This window comes from Ptychodera flava, chromosome 12, assembly GCF_041260155.1.
Source record: "Ptychodera flava strain L36383 chromosome 12, AS_Pfla_20210202, whole genome shotgun sequence".
Classification (NCBI taxonomy): domain Eukaryota; kingdom Metazoa; phylum Hemichordata; class Enteropneusta; family Ptychoderidae; genus Ptychodera; species Ptychodera flava.
The window spans coordinates 36,873,646-36,892,143 of record NC_091939.1 but is presented as its reverse complement, the minus strand read 5'-3'; the positions used below and the strand labels follow the sequence as shown (position 1 = coordinate 36,892,143).

The window sequence follows — 18,498 nt, the reverse complement described above, 5'->3', positions numbered from 1 at the left end:
ACCAAATTTCTCATCAGTTCTTGTGTGTCTTACATTGAAAAGTTGCAAAAATTGGTCAGCAATGAAAAATTAACCTTAGCTTTGTGTTCTGGATCAAATTTCGCTATGACAAAATTATCTTCACAGCCTTATAACCACTATCTCACAATTTTCCTTCTGATTTTCTGATAGTGATACAGTGGTAGTAGGTACAAAGTATTTTTATCACAGACCTAATGAAGAGGACTCTATCCTCTCTGAGGATCTGCAATCAAAGTTCCCATTAACAAGTGAGGACTGTGTCATCAACGATGACTTGTTCTAGCATAGAATTTGTTTAAGAAGGTTTAAAAAAATTCTGAGACACGCTTTGAAAGATCCTTAAGACAGCTTGCACTCACACAAATTTCGGCCACATATCTCAAAGCATTGAAACAAAACATACGGAAAACCGATTTTTGAAAAGTTATGCAAATTACCTGTCACATGATAGTTATGTAAATAATGGTGACACTATTGTAACCAAAATGTTCCCCTATATCTAGGCTTTCCGAAAATATATAAGTTACGGGGGTTCTGAGCTTATTAACCACTGGAGAATTGTTAGCTTAAAAAGGTCAATTTCTTGTCTTGGAACCTTAAGCACAAAGGCCAAAGGCAGGCGCACCTGCTACATCAGAACCCATTCAATTTCCAGTATCCCTTAACTTTCGCTATGACACTACTGCCTCTCTCCCGAAAAAAAAATTACGGCAACAATTCCACAAACATGTTTACATTTAACCACTGTGCAACACTCCCAAACCTGTGTAACACCATATACACTAAAACCAACTGTCGGGACGCAAAAATACCTCATATTAAGTTGAGACAATGTTGCAAGTTGTTCAGGTTGATTGACAAGTTGAGGTGACTTTCGCGCCTCTTTTCATGCAATAAAATCAGTTCGTTGTTACACATCAAAGGAGAGACTGTGTCATTCTCATTCTCTGCACCGTAACTTCCTCATCACACAATATAGAACCTGCTTCTAAATGTGCCCAGCCACATTTTTGGTGCCGAGACCAGGATTGTGTGACTAAAGCTCAGTTACTCGCATACGGTGCAAGAATCACAGACAATTTCGAAAAATGCCTGAAACAGGAGGAGCCAGCGGCACGGGCGGTGAACAAACTGCAACTCATCACACTCAACAGTTGAAGTTGTCTAGAAGAGCTCATTGCGGTCAGATGACAAAACTCATCAACAAAGCATCAGAAATCACAGGACAAGGCCACGATGAAATTACCGAAGAAGGGGCAAACACTCTAATTTCGACGATCGAAAATATCTCCAAGAAACAGGCCCACCTCAACAAACTTGATGCCGACATTATGGCTGCAATGGATGTCGCCGAACTTGAAAACGAAATTGGGGAAACAGACGACTACGACGCCAGAATCACAGACAGGTTAGTGTCATTTCGCCGCTTCTCTGAAAAACTTGGTAAACGACTAGAGCCGATCGCCGTTGCAACGCCAACTCTACCTTCAACTCAGAAAAATGTGAATTTACCCAAGCTGACTCTCGAGAAATTTGAAGGCGACATCCTGAAATGGCAAAGTTTCTATGATGGTTTCAAGGCGGCAGTTCATGACGACGCTAACCTCAGTAACATACAACGTTTCCAATATCTAAAGGCGCATCTAACAGGAGAAGCTGCCAAATCAATCGATGGCCTTTCATTGTCGAACTCAAACTACACACAAGCCATGGAACTTTTGACAAATCGATACGGACAGCCTCACAAAGTTATCAGTGCTTACATGAGGGCATTGTGGGATCTAGAACGACCAACCATGAATGTGCAGAGTCTCAGGTCGTTCTATGATAAACTTGAGTCCTACATCCGGGGACTGAAAGCACTGGGGAAAGCAGAAGACAGCTATGGAGAACTGCTGGTACCCCTAATTCTGGACAAAATTCCAACCAGCACCCGTCAACAATAACAAGAGTGTATGGTAGCAACGAGTGGAACCTCAGCGAACTACGCGAAGCACTTCGAAAGGAAATAGAAGTCCTGCAGTCAGGCAACAACTCAGAAAACAGTTTCGAGCAATTTGACGGATTTTCATCGGAGCCTAAAGAAAGCACAGCAACCTTTTGGTACAGGGTGGGAAACCAAAGCCGAGACCGCGCAACTGTGTTTTTTGTAAAACAGTGTCTCACGCACCGACAGAGTGCCAGATTGTAGCTGATCCTGCCAAAAGATTACAAGTGGTAAAGCGTGACAATCTTTGCTTCAATTGTCTCGGTAGACACAAGGTATCAGCTTGTAAGTCAAAATATCGCTGCAAGAAGTGCGATAGGAGACATCACACCGCGCTCTGTGATCCGTCGACGAAGACAAGTAAAGCCGAAAACCCTAAAAAGAACTCTGAGATAGAAACAGTACACACCAAACTCGCAATAGAAGGAAAGAAAACACACCCTGGACCTGTTTTACTGAAAACAGCGGTCGTAACAGCTATCAACGGAAAAACAAAGATGAAAGCTAACGTTCTCATCGACGAAGGAGCTCAAAGATCATTCATCACTACGACTTGTGCCGAACAGTTGAAACTGAAAGCTGAGCATAAGGAGCTCATCAACCTAGCACCGTTCGGTGCAAAATCAAATGGCATACGCTCGATGGAAAACGCCAAAGTGACACTTGAAACTAACACTGGCTCAAACATAACCATTCAAGTTTTGATGGTACCGAAAATATCAACACCGCTGAAATCTCACATCAATAAATCAGTGCTCGATCTCCCCCACCTACAAGGTTTAACATTAGTGAACCACGCTGACACTGAAGTTGTTGAGATCGACATATTGATTGGTTCTGATTACTATTGGTCAATAATTGGTGATGATATCATCAGGGGACCCGGACCCACTGCCGTTTCATCCAAGTTTGGATACCTGTTGTCCGGGCCAACGCACCCACGTGCACACGATCCTTCTGCTCATGTCACTCAAACAACTATCCTACACGTCATGACTGACAGTCGAATGGAGGACAAATTGACGTCACGTTATTGGGACTTAGAAACAATCGGCGTCAGAGACGTCAGCTCAGGCACATCTACAACCGATGAATTTGAGAAATATCGTGACTCTCATCTGAGTAAAGAAAAAGGAAAGTACACCGCAAGTTTACCTTGGCTCGATAATCACCCACCGCTACCTACCAACTACGGTATCTGCAACGTCAGAACGCGCTCAATGATTCGAAGACTGAGCCCAGAGCTACGAGCAAAATACAACAATATCATCAACGACCAGGTGTCACGTGGATTTATCAGTGAAGTCGTCAATGATGACACATCGCGCGGACACTATCTCCCTCATCGTGCCGTGAAAAAAGACTCTGAGACCACACCAATAAGAATCGTGTATGACTGTAGTTGTAAACAGTCCACCGATCAGCCAAGCCTGAATGAATGTTTAGAAACAGGGCCGTCTTTACTCAACGGACTTAGCGAAATACTCCTGCGCTTCCGCGTACACAACATCGGCATATCTAGTGATATCGAAAAAGCCTTCTTGCATGTGAATTTAGATGAAAAGGATCGACAATATACCAAATTCCTCTGGCTGTCTGATCCTACAGATCCAGAAAGCCCTTTCAAGACATATCAGTTCAACGTAGTACTCTTCGGCGCCGTGTGTTCGCCATTTATCTTACAGTCAGTCGTCAAAACGCACATGGAAGCAAACCCGTCACCAGTGGCAACCGATATCGGGAGAAATATCTACGTGGATAACGTTGTGAGTGGAACGAACGACTCTGATTCCGCCATACAGTACTACAAATCGGCAAACTCGCTGATGCAGTCATCTGGTTTCAAACTTCGCGCCTGGGCTTCCAACGACTCGAAATTAAACGCAATCGCCCGACAAGACGGAGTACTTGAAACGAAAAAAGATGTAAATACCCTCGGTACTAAATGGCTTACAGCTTCCGACGAATTGACTTACGCGTCGAAACTGGAGGAAAGCGATATCCTCCCTACCAAGCGAGAGATTGTTCGCTGTACATCAACAATCTTTGATCCTTTGGGATACCTTTCGCCCGTACACATCAAGGCAAAGATCTTTACTCAGGAACTTTGGAAGGAGAAACTTGATTGGGATGTTCCAATTTCAGATAAGCTAGAGCAGAAATGGCGTAAAATTCGCGCTGACTTAGAAGGTACACAAGATGTAAAACTTCCACGCCAATTCATATCGGACATTGATCCAGATCGCTGTGAACTACACTGTTTTCTGACGCAAGTCCGCAGGCTTACGGAGCAGCAGTATACATAAGATGTGGTCAGAAAACGTCACTCGCGATGGCCAAGTCACGTGTCAAACCATTGAAAGATATTACACTACCGCGAATGGAATTAATGGGAGCCTTGATCGCAACAAGACTAGCGAACCACGTAGTCGACGCTCTACGCGATACCATTTGCTTCACTGAGCAAGTACTTTGGGTTGACAGCCAAATTGTCATCCACTGGATCACGGGCAATAAAAAACTCCCGGTGTTCGTTCAGAACCGAATAAATGAAATCAACAAGTCTACCTACAAAGTGAAGTATTGCCCATCTAAAGACAACCCCGCTGACCTACTGACGCGGGGAATATCAGCTACAGAACTCAAAAACTCACGCCTATGGTGGAACGGACCCACCTGGCTAGGGCAGGGTGACTGGCCAATATGTGAGTTGTTCGACAGCCGGACCCCCCACAACCAGAAACGCGCAGTGATCGCCGGACGTCACTCAAGTAAACGCAACAGACCAACCCACAAACGGTAGCATCGCCCAAATCATAGACATAAATCGCTACAGTTCGTTCGCAAAGTTGCTAAGAGTAACCGCCTTAGTACTCAGATTCGTTTCCATGGTGAAGGGCAAAGGTCAAACTCACTACTCTACTTCTCCCTCAGCCAAAGAAATCAGAGAAGCCGAAAAGAGGTGGATCAAGGCAATCCAATCTGAGGAGTACAGCCGCGAAATAGAAGCCTTCAACAAGAAATCGGCAACCAAAGCACCTCTTGTGAGACAACTTCGTTTATTTGTCGACGAAAGTGGTATTCTTCGTCTGGGCGGAAGATTACACAATGCGCCCATCGACTATGAAACGAAATTTCCAGCGCTGATACCCAGAAAGCATAAGTTCACGCAGCTACTCATTCGACATGCCCACGAAAAAGTTCTACACAGCGGTATGCCGTCTACAGTTACTCACATCAGACAACGATATTGGATACCGCGAATACGAGAAACTGTCAAATCGGTACTCAGAAACTGCGTGATATGCAAGAAAGTGATCGGAAAGGCCTACACTATGCCTGTATCTCCGCCTCTACAGTCATTTAGAGTGAATGAAACGCCTCCTTTCACGGTCACTGGCGTAGACTTTACGGGAACACTCCTCGTTAAAAACACTGAAAACAGAGAGGCAAGCAAAGCATATATTTGCTTGTTCACATGCGCTGTCACGCGCGCTATCCATTTAGAAGTGGTATCAGACTTATCGACCGTTACCTTCCTAAACGCGTTTCGCAGATTCGCAGCCAGACGGTCGCTACCATCCAAAATGGTTTCAGACAACGCGACAACATATCTCGCTGCTGCGGAAGAAATAACGAAGTTACTCAACTCCCGGGAAATACGAGAATATATGAACAATCACCGCGTAGAATGGATCTTCATCCCGAAAAGAGCCCCGTGGTTCGGCGGATTTTGGGAAAGACTAATTGGCCTAACTAAAACCGCACTTAAGAAAGTGCTCGGACACGCACGCGTGACCTTGGATGAACTGACAACTGTTGTGGCGGAAGTCGAAGCAACTCTGAACGACCGCCCCATCACATACGTCGATGAGTGTGATCCGTTAACGCCGTCATTACTGTTATACGGGCGTTTGATAAACACACTACCTCATGAACTTGTCGACGACGATGAATTAACGGACCCTACGTACATAACCAGCAAACAGACGACACTGGAGAAACGTGTCAAATATCTTGCTAAATTACACGAGCACTTCTGGCAAAGATGGTCAGCGGAGTATTTACCCGCACTTCGCGAGCGTCACAGCCCCAAGGGTAAGACGGGTAACGTGATCAAAAAGGAGACGTGGTCCTAGTACAGAACGATGACAAACGTCGCATCAACTGGAATCTTGCTGTGGTACAGGAATTACGATACGGAAAAGACGGACTTGTTCGGTCAGCTAGCGTGAAAACCAAATCCGGACATAACAATCGTCCAATTAGTAAATTGTACCCCCTTGAGATCACTTGTAACGACCCAAACTCTACCTGTGGTGTCACCGCTAGTGATTCCGACCCTGGAAACCAGATCACGACTGAGTCCGCATCTAATGACAGACGTTCAATTAGAAACGCTGCCGTAACAGCACAAAACAAGATTAGACGTTGGGCTGAATTACTACGAAAGTGAACGATTTCCTTCCTAACAGTAGTCTATAAGTGGAAAATTTGAAACAGTTCATGAACCATGACATGTGTTGACATTATTTTAACGTTGTTCTTTGATGATTCAATAACCTTTGTGTGTTATCGTTTAGAATGTTATTATTCAAATGTTGCATTACTCGCCACTTGAGCGATCTGTTTAATTCATATTACAGCATTCAGAGAACATTCTGCATGTCGGAAATGAACACTCCGTGGACTGATGTCACGTAAGAACGCTAACAGTCATTTGTATAAATGAACATTTTGTCGTTATCTAGTTACATGTCACATCATAGTGACCAGACTTTGCTTAGAAAAATCGATGACAACTTTCTGTCATTGACAGTATGTTTATTCATATTTCAACTTTCATTTGTTCAGTTGTTGAGACAACTACAGAGAGTACGTACTTACTAGGCAGGTTTACTCTTTATTGCCCCCCCCCCCCCCCCCCCCCCGGAGAAATGTCGGGACGCAAAAATACCTCATTCTAAGTTGAGACAATGTTGCAAGTTGTTCAGGTTGATTGACAGGTTGAGGTGACTTTCGCGCCTCTTTTCACGCAATAAAGTTAGTTCGTTGTTACACATCAAAGGAGAGACAGTGTCGTTCTCATTCTCTGCACCGTAACTTTCTCATCACGCAATATAGAACCTGCTTCTAAATGTGCCCAGCCACACCAACACTCGTTTCTCTTGTCATTCGGTCAACCAATCACAGTAAACAACTCGACCATGTCCACATGAATACTACACGTGAGCATATTCAGTTCATATCTGGTTACCACCATGGTATTGAAAAATTGTTTTCTGTGGCATTATATAAGTTGCGCCTCTAGACACAAATGTTTGTAATTTGTGATCTATATCCTGAATGCCAGTGAATACAGGGGCATTTTGGTGTTCTGATTTTTTTAAAATCAAGAGCCATTACTCAGACATGACTGGACGAGTTTCTCACTGATTATAGTTGAATTTTGACATTTCAAGAGCTAGTACATGACATATTCTGTCCATCTAATGGGAAAAGGACATAACATAACCCCATGCCATTCATACTAATGTCTACTTGTCTATTGGGTCAATTATACTTCACTAGTGATGTCAATGACCTTCGTTTTGGCCGTTGATTAGCCAATCAATAGTAGAATATAAATTACGTCATATGGTAGAATCGTTCTGTGGGCTGCGTTTCACTGCACTTAGTTTCAAAACACAGCCAATTTCTTCAAGACGTCGTGTAACACATTCATTGGCGTTATTTTCAAGGAGATGGTTAAACCAATTAGGTATATGGGAGTGAAGTTATGAATGTTTTGTGTGAGCGCACAGCCAGTCGAAAATCTGGATCATGTTTGAGTGATTCTGTTGCACACCTTGGGAGTATTTAGGTTGCAGTGGCGGGCAGATCAAGTCGATAGATAAGCCGAAAATCAATCGATTTAGCAGACTACCCAGCTAACGAGTGCCTGTGTACAATACACTCCAATATGGGCATCAGCCGTCACAGACATGGCTTTGGTACCCATATTTCTTTTTTCATGTGCAGTGATCGACTTCAATTTCTAGTCACTTCCATTCCAGTGACATTCCCAATTACAAGGAGGACTATGTCATTGTCAGTGACTTGTTTTGTATCGATCGGTGACGATAATACAGGTTTAAGGGTATAACCTGCAATAATGCATTCTTATGAATAAAAATACCGCCAATGATATGGTGTACGTTGCTCACATTTGAGCGGAATTAGTACATGCTAGTATTATTGTACCAAAGATCAACGATGAATGTTGTTTCTATCTGTTCAGTGCAGCGAAATTCTACGTTGATGTAACAATGATTTCTACACAGTGCAACCAGAAAAACAAGAATGACAAAAGCAAATAAGGTCTGCAACTTAGGTACTGGGGTCAACTTAAAAAACATGCATAGCAATGGGACTAGCAGATCCTACATACATTTGCACATGTCAATCAAAAAAATCAGCCAGAGAAGGCTTGACAAAAAGATAAGGTGGTAGAGTGGAGAAAAAATAATGTACGAAGGATCAGGTAAAAAAAATGCTGTACCTCATCAACATCCCCTGCCCCCTTGATATCAAATTTTCCATCCTTTGTCAATTACTGTGTGCGGCATAAAGAGCTACAATGGCCAGATGATGTATTTACAACCTTTGGGATTCTTTAGATGCTATCAGTACTGTCATTCGAATGTAAGCATGCACTTAAGTTAGTTACAAATGATGACATGCCTTCCACTGTGGCGGGTGATCATGACATCTGGAATTATCCTGGATCCAAATTTCTCATCAGTTCTTGTGTGTCTTACATTGAAAAGTTGCAAAAATTGGTCAGCAATGAAAAATTAACCTTAGCTTTGTGTTCTGGATCAAATTTCGCTATGACAAAATTATCTTCACAGCCATAACCACTATCTCAAAACGTATCCTGGGTTGGTATAGGTCATTTAAGGTTACAGACTGAGAAAATTACCTAAATTATACAAATTTGGGTTTCCCAACACTTTGAGCAGAAGATTTATCAAACTAATAACATCCTTCGGCACTTTTATAGCTTTTATAAAGCTATCATACAAGTTTTAGGTTTTGAGAACAAGTTTTCTGGACCAAAATGACAAAATTGTCTTAAAAATACAAATTTGCATATTCAGGACAATTTCCACATATCCAACTATTAATTGTCATCCCTGCGCACCTGTACATCAAATATAAAAGCTGTCTGTCCAGCAGTTATAAAGAAAAAATGTTTTACAATTTTTTGAACAAAATTACAAAAATTGCCCCCAAACAGTAATTTTGCAAATTCTGTCATAATTTCAACAAATTAGAAGGGTAACACCCTCGCAAATATCCAACCCAAATTTGAGAGCAATTGGATCAGCGATTTCAGAAAAGAATATGAGGTTATTACGAAAATACCGCAAAGGATGCACGAGGACATTGGCGCAGCGTATCGCCTGACGCGAGGCGGAGGGCGATGCGCAGCACCAATGTCCTAGTGCATCCTTTGCGGTATTTTCGTAATAACCTTATTATTATACATCTTACATTCCTGATCGGGGCATCAAAATTGCAGAGTAGTGACCGTTTTCGTGCAATGTCAACAATTTTTCTTCCGATTTTTATCGCGCCAGTGTGGAACGCTACCTTGGACGCGCTTCTGCACGTTTTGGAGTGTGTGCACTACACACATACGTACGTACAGAGCGCGCGTGAGACTTGTTCTGGCACTCGTCCAAGGGGTCCCTTGAAACCGTTCTACAGTGAACGCGCAGATACAGCCGCAGGGAATGGGGCGCCTTGAACCCGTACGTGTTACGGAACGGGCGCGCGTTCCGTACGGCTTTTTTAGCGCACGCTAAATTCTATTGTTCTCGATGGTAGATGTATAATAATGGTTTTTACTTTAATGACAAAAATAACCAAAAATAATAATGCAGCAAAAATATAAAATTCAAGATATCTTCACGATATACATACTAACGTACTTGCAGACAAATTTTCAAAGCAATCAAAACAGTGGTTCTTGAGTTATTAATTTTTTACCATTTTCACATTTTTTAGGCTCATTTGCATTATTTTGGCAATGCAATTCATCAAACGAAATCCCATTTATATAGCCTTGGATGCATCCACACACCAAATACCAAGCTAAAAAGTGCAGTGGTTCGTGAGTTTTTGATGTTGACGGACATACTGTCCATACATACATACAAACACACATATATACAGACGCCACCAACTTCAGCCTATACGATTACCTCTCACATTGGTATACCTCTCACATTGGTATACCAAATGTGAGCTGAAAAACTGGTCCTTTGTTTATCACAGCTCGGCGGCGCGGCCAGCGGAAGGGTAAGGGGAATCAGACTGAACTAGCAAGATTTACGCACATGCGCAGTCAGGTTTCAAATACTTAGCAACGACCCGACATATTAACCTGTTGGAACGGATCGGCTGAACCTCTTCGCCTTCTGTGCGGTGTATATTATTCCGCAGATGTGACTGGAAAATGACATCATTTAATGATTTAGAATGACCAAAACTCAAAATCAGTATGAAAAATATGTAATAATAATTATGGTAATGATAAAACTATGGTACTGTGAAGCATTCACCAAAATGAACCATGCATCGTCAAGACACAAATGGAACTACTTTAGAAATTTGTGACGGCGCTTTGGAATATATTGCACACAGTTAGGCGTTATTTGGCAAACATAACAACTGTCGTAAACATGGTTACGATATTCGTACAGGCACAAAGTGCTCCGTTGCTCGCTTCACGATGCTGTCATCGATCTCACAATGGATCATAATTTATGTCTAACAACATCGTTTTCGGGCTGTCTTCAAAGCTTCACGCTCCAAAGACTTCGAAAAGTATCACCACAGGCGTGGTTTTGACCATATATGTCTGTTGCCTGTTGTCGTTTCTAGGCTGACTTGTCACACAAAAAATAGTGAGTTATGACGGCGACAGATCTTGCAGTCAAGGAAACTCTGAGTTATTAGAAAAGGTTCGCATGGACGGTGGTGCAAAGGACAGAGCTAATATGGAAGCTTTACTAAACCCCGCTCCAGCTCCAGCTCCAGCCCCGGTTCCAAAGATAAAGCGAGAACCTAAGGCGAAGAGACCAGAAGCACTACGTGTACTAGACCCGGGACGGAAGAAATTGTCAACTATAGAGTCCCAGAGAATCCTAGCCGCTTATGAGGAAAGCATTAAAAAAGTTGAAGTTGTAACGTTGCTACCGTTTATTCAACAAAATCTTGATCGTTACAGCGTTGTATTAGGGTCAGAGTTAGTTACAGCTATTCAAGAGCACAGTGAGTTGCAGAAAGCGTACACGGATCTTGTTGCTCCACCTGAACCAGAACGACCAACGTCAAAGTCTTCCCGACGTTCTGCAACACAGGTGAGCAGAAGATCTACACCGACCTCACACCATTCGATATCACAACATGACGAATTGCCACCAGTCGAAGGCCCAGGCAGTAGACGAGGTAGCCCTGGTCCCGCAAGTCACAGAAGCAGCGCGGTACCAAGTCGAAGAAGTAGTGCAGCAAGTGAAGTACCTTCAAATACTTCTGTCGATCCGGAAGCTGAAGCTGAAAAAGCCAGAAATGTGAAATTTTTGCAACAACAACTGGCTTATTCCTGCAAGCATATTGTTCGTTTGTTCAGCACAAACCCGTCTGCAGTGAATGCTGTAAGACCAGAGAAACAATCCAGAGACATGGAAGCCAACGCCATGATTGGTTATCTAACAGAATTGAGAGATGTAATATTTGAAAAATTACTTACGACACCACTCGAAGAGAAGCAAAAGCGTGACTACCTCCAAGAAATAACCGTGAGAGAGAGAAAAAACTCCGAAATTATAAAAAAATTGGAAACCGAACTGAACGGAGCACTGGAAGAAAAAGACGCAGAGGTAACGTGTGTGCGCGCATTTTTAACATTGCCTGAAATTTGTTCCCGGTGCTTACATATGGAAATTTGACAATTAATTTCTTTTTGTTTCACTGTTTGCATTTGAAGACCAACTTAATACGTATATAGAAACTGGAGTAATATACATATTATACATAAACAATAGCTATACAAACACGCACAGTCTGGTGTAAACGTGGATGACAATGTCATCCAATAGGAAGATGGTCCCTGCCATAACACATGATGAAGCGCCAGCTGTGGAAACGCAGCTATCTGTTGGACCAACATAAAGTTGGCGTCATCCTCATCCTCAGCCTCAGCCTCAGGTGACCTTTCTAGCTGACGCTGAATATGACGCTACTCAGCGTCAGCTTCAGCGTCGTATCCGAAGATTGCCGAAGTCGCGCTACACGATGACGGTTAAATGATAAATTCGCCCAAAACTTAGAAAATAACAACTCCATTCTTTCTCAACTTTCTTTTGAATCGTAAAACTGGTTCGCAGGTAATATTTTATCGTTAGAACATCTCATACAGACTAGTTTTTTGGAAATGCTCGTAATTTTCAGTCCATGGATCCGCGGGTGTGTTTGTTGGTATCCTCTCAACTCTTGCGTTAAGATTTTCCAAAAATTGGTGCAAAAAAGTATACGTGGTCCAAAATGTGTAAAAATCACCACCATGAGAGGCAATATGAAAGCCCTAATTATTCAGAGGACATATAAAACAATTAACTGGTATAACTATGACTTGAGGCCTGGAAAGTCTTGACGTATTAAACATACAACCTTTGAACTTTAAGGAAAATAAGGGCTAAGAATGTTGCGTTATAACTACATCGTGAGAAACGGATATTAAGAGGAGAGGTTACTAAATATTATGAAATACATACCCCACTGTGTCTTGATTAACATTTACAGTGATATGAAACTTGGAGCACATTTTTAAAGTCGTTTTTACACTTATTATTCAATCAGACGCATTCGGGAATAATCGGATCTGACGCCGGTGAAGCTGACGCTGTAGCGTCATCCTCATTTTCGCGTGACCCCTGAGGATGAGGATGAGGATGAGGATGACGCCAACTTTACGTTGGTATCTGTTGGCGGGTTAGCGGGGATCACTGTGCGGGTCAAAGGTCAACCCCGCCACGGATAGCTGCGGGCCAACTGCCATCGAAAGTGGGTCTGTTACGACGACACAACATGTATCGGAACTTTGAACGGCAAAATAAACCAAAGTGAGCGTAATTCAATAAAATGACCTATACCTGCCTGAACTCTGATTATTGCTCATCCCCTAACTCCTTTTGTGAATAAATTTCTGGTTCAAAATACATTAAGTTGATGAAGCCCGAAACTGCAACTTCCACCACTATGGTAATTTTTTCTGTTTTTATAAAAAATCACGCAAGTCAAAAATGGCGCTTCCGGAATAAGCGTCCCAAAAGGATAGCACATATGTAAAAAACGGCCTTGGTGAGCTTCCCCTTTAACATCTTGATAAAATATACATTTTCATCAGTTTCTGTTTTTAAAATTTTACTGATTACAGTATTATTTTATCACTCACAATTTTTTCACTGGAGCCACAAAAATCTAATCAAGGTTTGCAGCTGGAGGTTCAATGATAATCCAATGGAAGGTGCATTATTTTCTTTGGTGCTATTTTCATCAGCTTCTGCACATCCACATATACTTCACTGTCACTTCCATACATATACATATATTGTAAATAGTACTTATTTAGAATAATTATGTTCACATGATTTGTTTCATAGATTTCCAAAAGGAATGATGTCATCCGTCGTCTGAAAGCTGATTTGCATCAAATTGAGAAGTTCTCAGAGGAACATATAAGAAGAACCAAGTCTGAAGCTGAAAACAGCAGCAGGCTGATTTAAGAAATTCTGATGGTAAACAACAACGGCTTCAGTCTGACATGCAGGCTATGAAAACACAGTTGGCCAACATGATAGCAGAGCACAGAGAGAGTGAACTATCTCTTAGAAAGGTAAACTATTGTATTTTGTGGTACAGGAAAAAAATATAACAGATTTTGTTTTAATATTAAGTACAATGTTGTGAGGAAGCATGACATTGTAACTTGCAAAGTATATATAAATATTATTTATCAAATTTTAACTCCACCTACAAATAGAATTGTACGTCCCAATCATATATATGACAAGTAGCTTCTGCATATATATATATATATATATATATATATATATATATATATATATATGAGCTAAGAATCCTCTGTGTATGTATGTGTGTGTATATATATATATATATATATATATATATATATATATATATATATATATATATATATATATATATATTTGAAAGTACACAGATGTCCTAATGGGAAATTTCAGTGCTCGATGCTAAGCAGAGCGTTATAAATAAATAAACAAATTACTTCAACTACAAAGTAATGAAATCTATTACTTAAGTTTCATGCATCCTGAAATCGTCAGATAGAAGTGAAAGGATTCCTAGCTGACACTCTTACTATATGATTGGGACGAACCATTCTATTTGTAGGTGGTGTTAAAATTTGATAAATAATATTGCTTTGGTGGCGACAATTTGAAACCAACTCAGAGCATTTGTTTAACAGTGCAGATTTGACAGCATTGATAATGTGCCACTTTTGATATTCAAAGATTACATCACTTGCTTATGCTAGAATAAATTGCAGAGTGTAAAGAGTTAAACAATGGTGACAGCAGATATCTCAATAGCCACAAAAGTACCTTGATCGGCATTTTGCTGTAGTTGTCATATCACCTTATATCCCTGCAAAGTGATGGCGTTTGCATTGTGTTTGACCCAGACTGTTACACCGTGTTACAGATAAAGATGATATTTTAACCTGCCCCTTCAAAACATGCATAGCAAGATCCATATCCAATAAATCAAGGCCGTATCACACATTTTAGTCTCTTCAAATGTCAAAATGACAATGAAATTTTTTTGTTACCATTTGCCACTTTTGTCAAAAGAACTTTCCTTTAAAAGCACTTGTAAGATAAATTTACAATGTATATACTTAGGGGTGAATTTTTCAAAGGATGCTGTATTTTGAATTGATGATGAATTTTGTGTAAATTTTTAGCCAATTTTCTCAGTTTCGGTAACATTTTGTTTTCTCTGAAAGTACTTGGCACAAGATTTCTAATTTAGTCCACCAATGTGTAGGGACCTTTATTAGGGTTTCATTCAATAACGTAAAATTATGAGGACAATACCAGCCAGGAAACTACTGTGTGTTGACATAAATTATTTTGTAACTACCTGCAAGGCCGTTGCCAATTTAGCCAATTTTCTCAGTTTCGGTAACATTTTTTTTTTCTCTGAAAGTACTTGGCACAAGATTTCTAATTTAGTCCACCAATGTGTAGGGACCTTTATTAGGGTTTCATTCAATAATGTAAAATTATGAGGACAATACCAGCCAGGAAACTACTGGGTGTTGACATAAATTATTTTTTAACTACCTGCAAGGCCGTTGCATTGAAATAGCATTCTTATTGAAAAAATAAAACATAGCAATACATATTCACTGTTCATTGCTTGGTATTCTTTTCAGAGAAAGTACAAGATAGAAACTGAAGTTGAGAACTGGATACTTAAATATGATCAAGATATGGGTGAAAGACAGGTACGTGGTTTCTATTTAACAGTGTCTAACTGTGTTTATGATGAAGGATAAATTAAAACTTGGTGTAGATTCTTTTTGCTACTGTGCAAAAACATTCAAATACAGTGGTTTGCTTTGAAGCATCGGCATAACATGAAGTAGACATATTGTCTAAATTGAGGTGTATTGTATCAATTTACTATCACCATTCATTGCCATGGGACAGACATACTAAAATCATGGAATTTGTAGATCTATACTGCCATTGCTGGACATACATATTGCAGCTTTTATCGCTATTAGGATAAGTCAGCAAAGTGTATTTCATGTATGTATAAATATAATTGTTAAGGCCTAGAAGAATAATCAAATTGCTCCTTCAAATCCTGTTTCTGTTTTATTTAGCCAATTTCTTTTCTTTTTTTTTGCAAAATTAAAACAAATACATAATTCCACGTTACAAATATTGTAGTGGAGCTTTTGTGCCTGTGCAACTTTGAATGGGACTTTCATATGGAGTCTGGGTAGGGCAACTATCCACAAGTTGAATAGTGCTAGTATATTTTCATGGCACAACGCAACAGGAAAACATTGGGTCAAAGTAAAATGAGAAAGCAAAAATCTTAGACCCCCACCTTTAGGACATTGAAAGACAAAACTGCAGGTGTTAAATGTTAGGGCAGTTTTGTTGTGCTGCAGTTGTTTTACTGTTTAGGGCATTTTTGTTGTGCATATTTTTACATCAGTTTCTCTTCCTATTTTCTTCTGAGTGTATGTGTGCAAATGCTCAGAATCTGTTCAGTCAACACTGTATATCCTCTATTATTGGGAACAATTTATAAAAGCTAGACTCTAGGTCATCAATAACAGTGAAACCAGTAGTAGATTTTGCTGGTTTAAGCAATGTTTTGTTCGCTGCCTCTGGCTTTACAAGCAATTGTGAGCACAATCATTATTTGAGTGTGCTCCCTTTTTGTGCTGAACCAATGGATTAAACAACGTGTAATGGCATTAGCACAAATGTTTATGACAGCAACAACCTTCGCAAGCAGGTGTACACTCAATTGGGTACAATTCACACCATATAACACTCAACTAGTACCCAGCTTGTACTATACATTGCATATTGTATTCTAGTCTGAGGTGGAGGTCGTTGCTTAATTCACAGTTTGATTATGAATATTATTGATTATGAAAACTAAGAAGCCACAACACAGTGCAGAATAGTCTGGCCGGGTCCTGGTGAGAGCATAATCATGCAAAGGCTGAAAGAGTTCTTACAAAAGTTGATATAACACAATTGTAACATAGTGTGATTTGCCTAAATGCTGTGTCCTGTGATCATTTCAGGATGAATATGAAGAGGTTGACACTGTTTACACAGAAGAAAAAGCACAATTGAATGAACTAGAGGAAAGATTTAAGACACTAGAAGAGGAATATAAACAGATTGTCGAGGAGCGTCGCATTGCACAGGAGAAAAAAGAACGTGAAGAAAAGGAGTTAGCGCTGAAAGTTCAAGCAGCTACCATCATCCAAGCGTTCTGGAGGTCCTATAAATGTCGCAAACAACTCAAAGGGAAGAAAAAGAAAGGAAAGAAAGGAAAAGGCAAAAGTGGAAAGAAAAAGAAGAAGTAATGATACATTTTCAAAAATACACATTTAGGTTGGCAAGCTTCCTCAGAGTTTCTGAACAAATGCAGTTCAATTAATTAAAAATAGTATAATCTTGGAGGGGGGTGCAAATGTATTGGTCAAAAGATACTACTGAATTGAATTGTTCTTCCTAGATTGGAAAGAATTTAATAAAGGTCAAGTGATAAACTTTCATACTTAAACACACAGATTATTTTTTTTGTGAATGTCATGTTTGAGGATTTCATTAAAGAATGGCACTAACTTCATTTCATGTCTCTTTTTGCATTTATTAGCTAAATTTTCTCATAAAAAGAATAATTATGACCAATTGTCGCTATTGGACCTTGATTGCTTAATCTAGAACCCAAATGAATTATTATCAAGTGCTTGTGTATGCCTGTGAATATTTACGGTTTATTTGTGTTGCAAAAACATTCAAATAAGGCCAGGAAGAAAAAATAAATTGTTCATCGGAATCGCCGCTTCTACTTTGGCATATCTGGAATTTTTTTTTTGATCGCGGCAAATTCTTACTTCCGCATTACAAATATTTTTAGTACTGCCGCTGGTGGCGCCCTACACTTTGTCGGGTTTTCGCGGGCACGGGATTTTGAATGAGACTTCCGACGTGTTTGGACTTAGTTGACCGCCAACACGTTGTTGTGACGTCTGAATTTGGCAAATCACGACGCAAAGTGGGTCTATTTGGCCAGAATTTCCTCGTTTTGTAAAGGTTAGTACATATCACATCATGAGTATTAATTTGATCGCCAACATTCGACGTGATGGCCAACAGTTAGTTCCAAAGACGCTATTCAGTGTTTGTCCTGATATTACGTTCGGCGATTTGTTCAACAAGATCGTGACAGTAGATGGACGGTGCATCCAATTGAATGAAACTAGCATCGAAAGTATAAAAAATTACGGCAATGACAAAACACGTGGTTGCGTTGATGTTAAAGTACGATCTAAATGATGACTATGTAACTTCACTCCGATCACAGTACAGTGTTGTTAGACCATTGTTTAAAATGTGTAGAGACAGTGGTAAAGAGGCCAAAACATGGGGCCAAAGTAAAATGAAAAAAACTCAGATGCTAGGTTCCACCAGGACAATATTAAAGGACAATACTGAATTGTTGGATTTCAGTGATTTGCTGTACATTTCAGTTTTATTCTGAGAGAATGTTGAAATACTCAGAATACGTTGTGTAAACACTAACTGTGAATGTAATGGCCTATGTTATTGTTGGGAAATATAGTACTG

At 40.3% G+C, this 18,498-nt stretch overlaps 5 protein-coding genes across 5 annotated transcripts; all 5 read left to right on the top strand.

The window, feature by feature from the left end:
- Positions 1–1,109: 1,109 nt before the first annotated feature.
- On the top strand, positions 1,110–1,967 carry LOC139146303 (uncharacterized). The gene has a single exon (XM_070717710.1). It carries the CDS (start codon positions 1,110–1,112, stop codon positions 1,965–1,967), a length of 858 nt encoding a protein of 285 aa, XP_070573811.1.
- A 538-nt stretch (positions 1,968–2,505) lies between these two features.
- LOC139146301 (uncharacterized) lies at positions 2,506–4,314 on the top strand. Its single transcript, XM_070717709.1, has one exon. The coding sequence runs from the start codon at positions 2,506–2,508 to the stop codon at positions 4,312–4,314; it is 1,809 nt and encodes a 602-aa protein (XP_070573810.1).
- A 26-nt stretch (positions 4,315–4,340) lies between these two features.
- LOC139146300 (uncharacterized) lies at positions 4,341–4,811 on the top strand. The gene has a single exon (XM_070717708.1). The coding sequence runs from the start codon at positions 4,341–4,343 to the stop codon at positions 4,809–4,811; it is 471 nt and encodes a 156-aa protein (XP_070573809.1).
- Positions 4,812–4,896: 85 nt separating this feature from the next.
- On the top strand, positions 4,897–6,147 carry LOC139146299 (uncharacterized). Its single transcript, XM_070717707.1, has one exon. It carries the CDS (start codon positions 4,897–4,899, stop codon positions 6,145–6,147), a length of 1,251 nt encoding a protein of 416 aa, XP_070573808.1.
- Positions 6,148–10,804: 4,657 nt separating this feature from the next.
- Positions 10,805–17,497, top strand: LOC139145769 (dynein regulatory complex protein 10-like). The gene is given in 6 exon segments (XM_070717075.1): positions 10,805–11,006; positions 11,009–11,940; positions 13,723–13,819; positions 13,822–13,955; positions 15,543–15,614; positions 16,944–17,497. Coding segments are annotated over 6 exon segments (1,557 nt in total). The 5' UTR covers positions 10,805–10,972; the 3' UTR covers positions 17,232–17,497.
- The last annotated feature ends 1,001 nt before the right edge of the window (positions 17,498–18,498 follow it).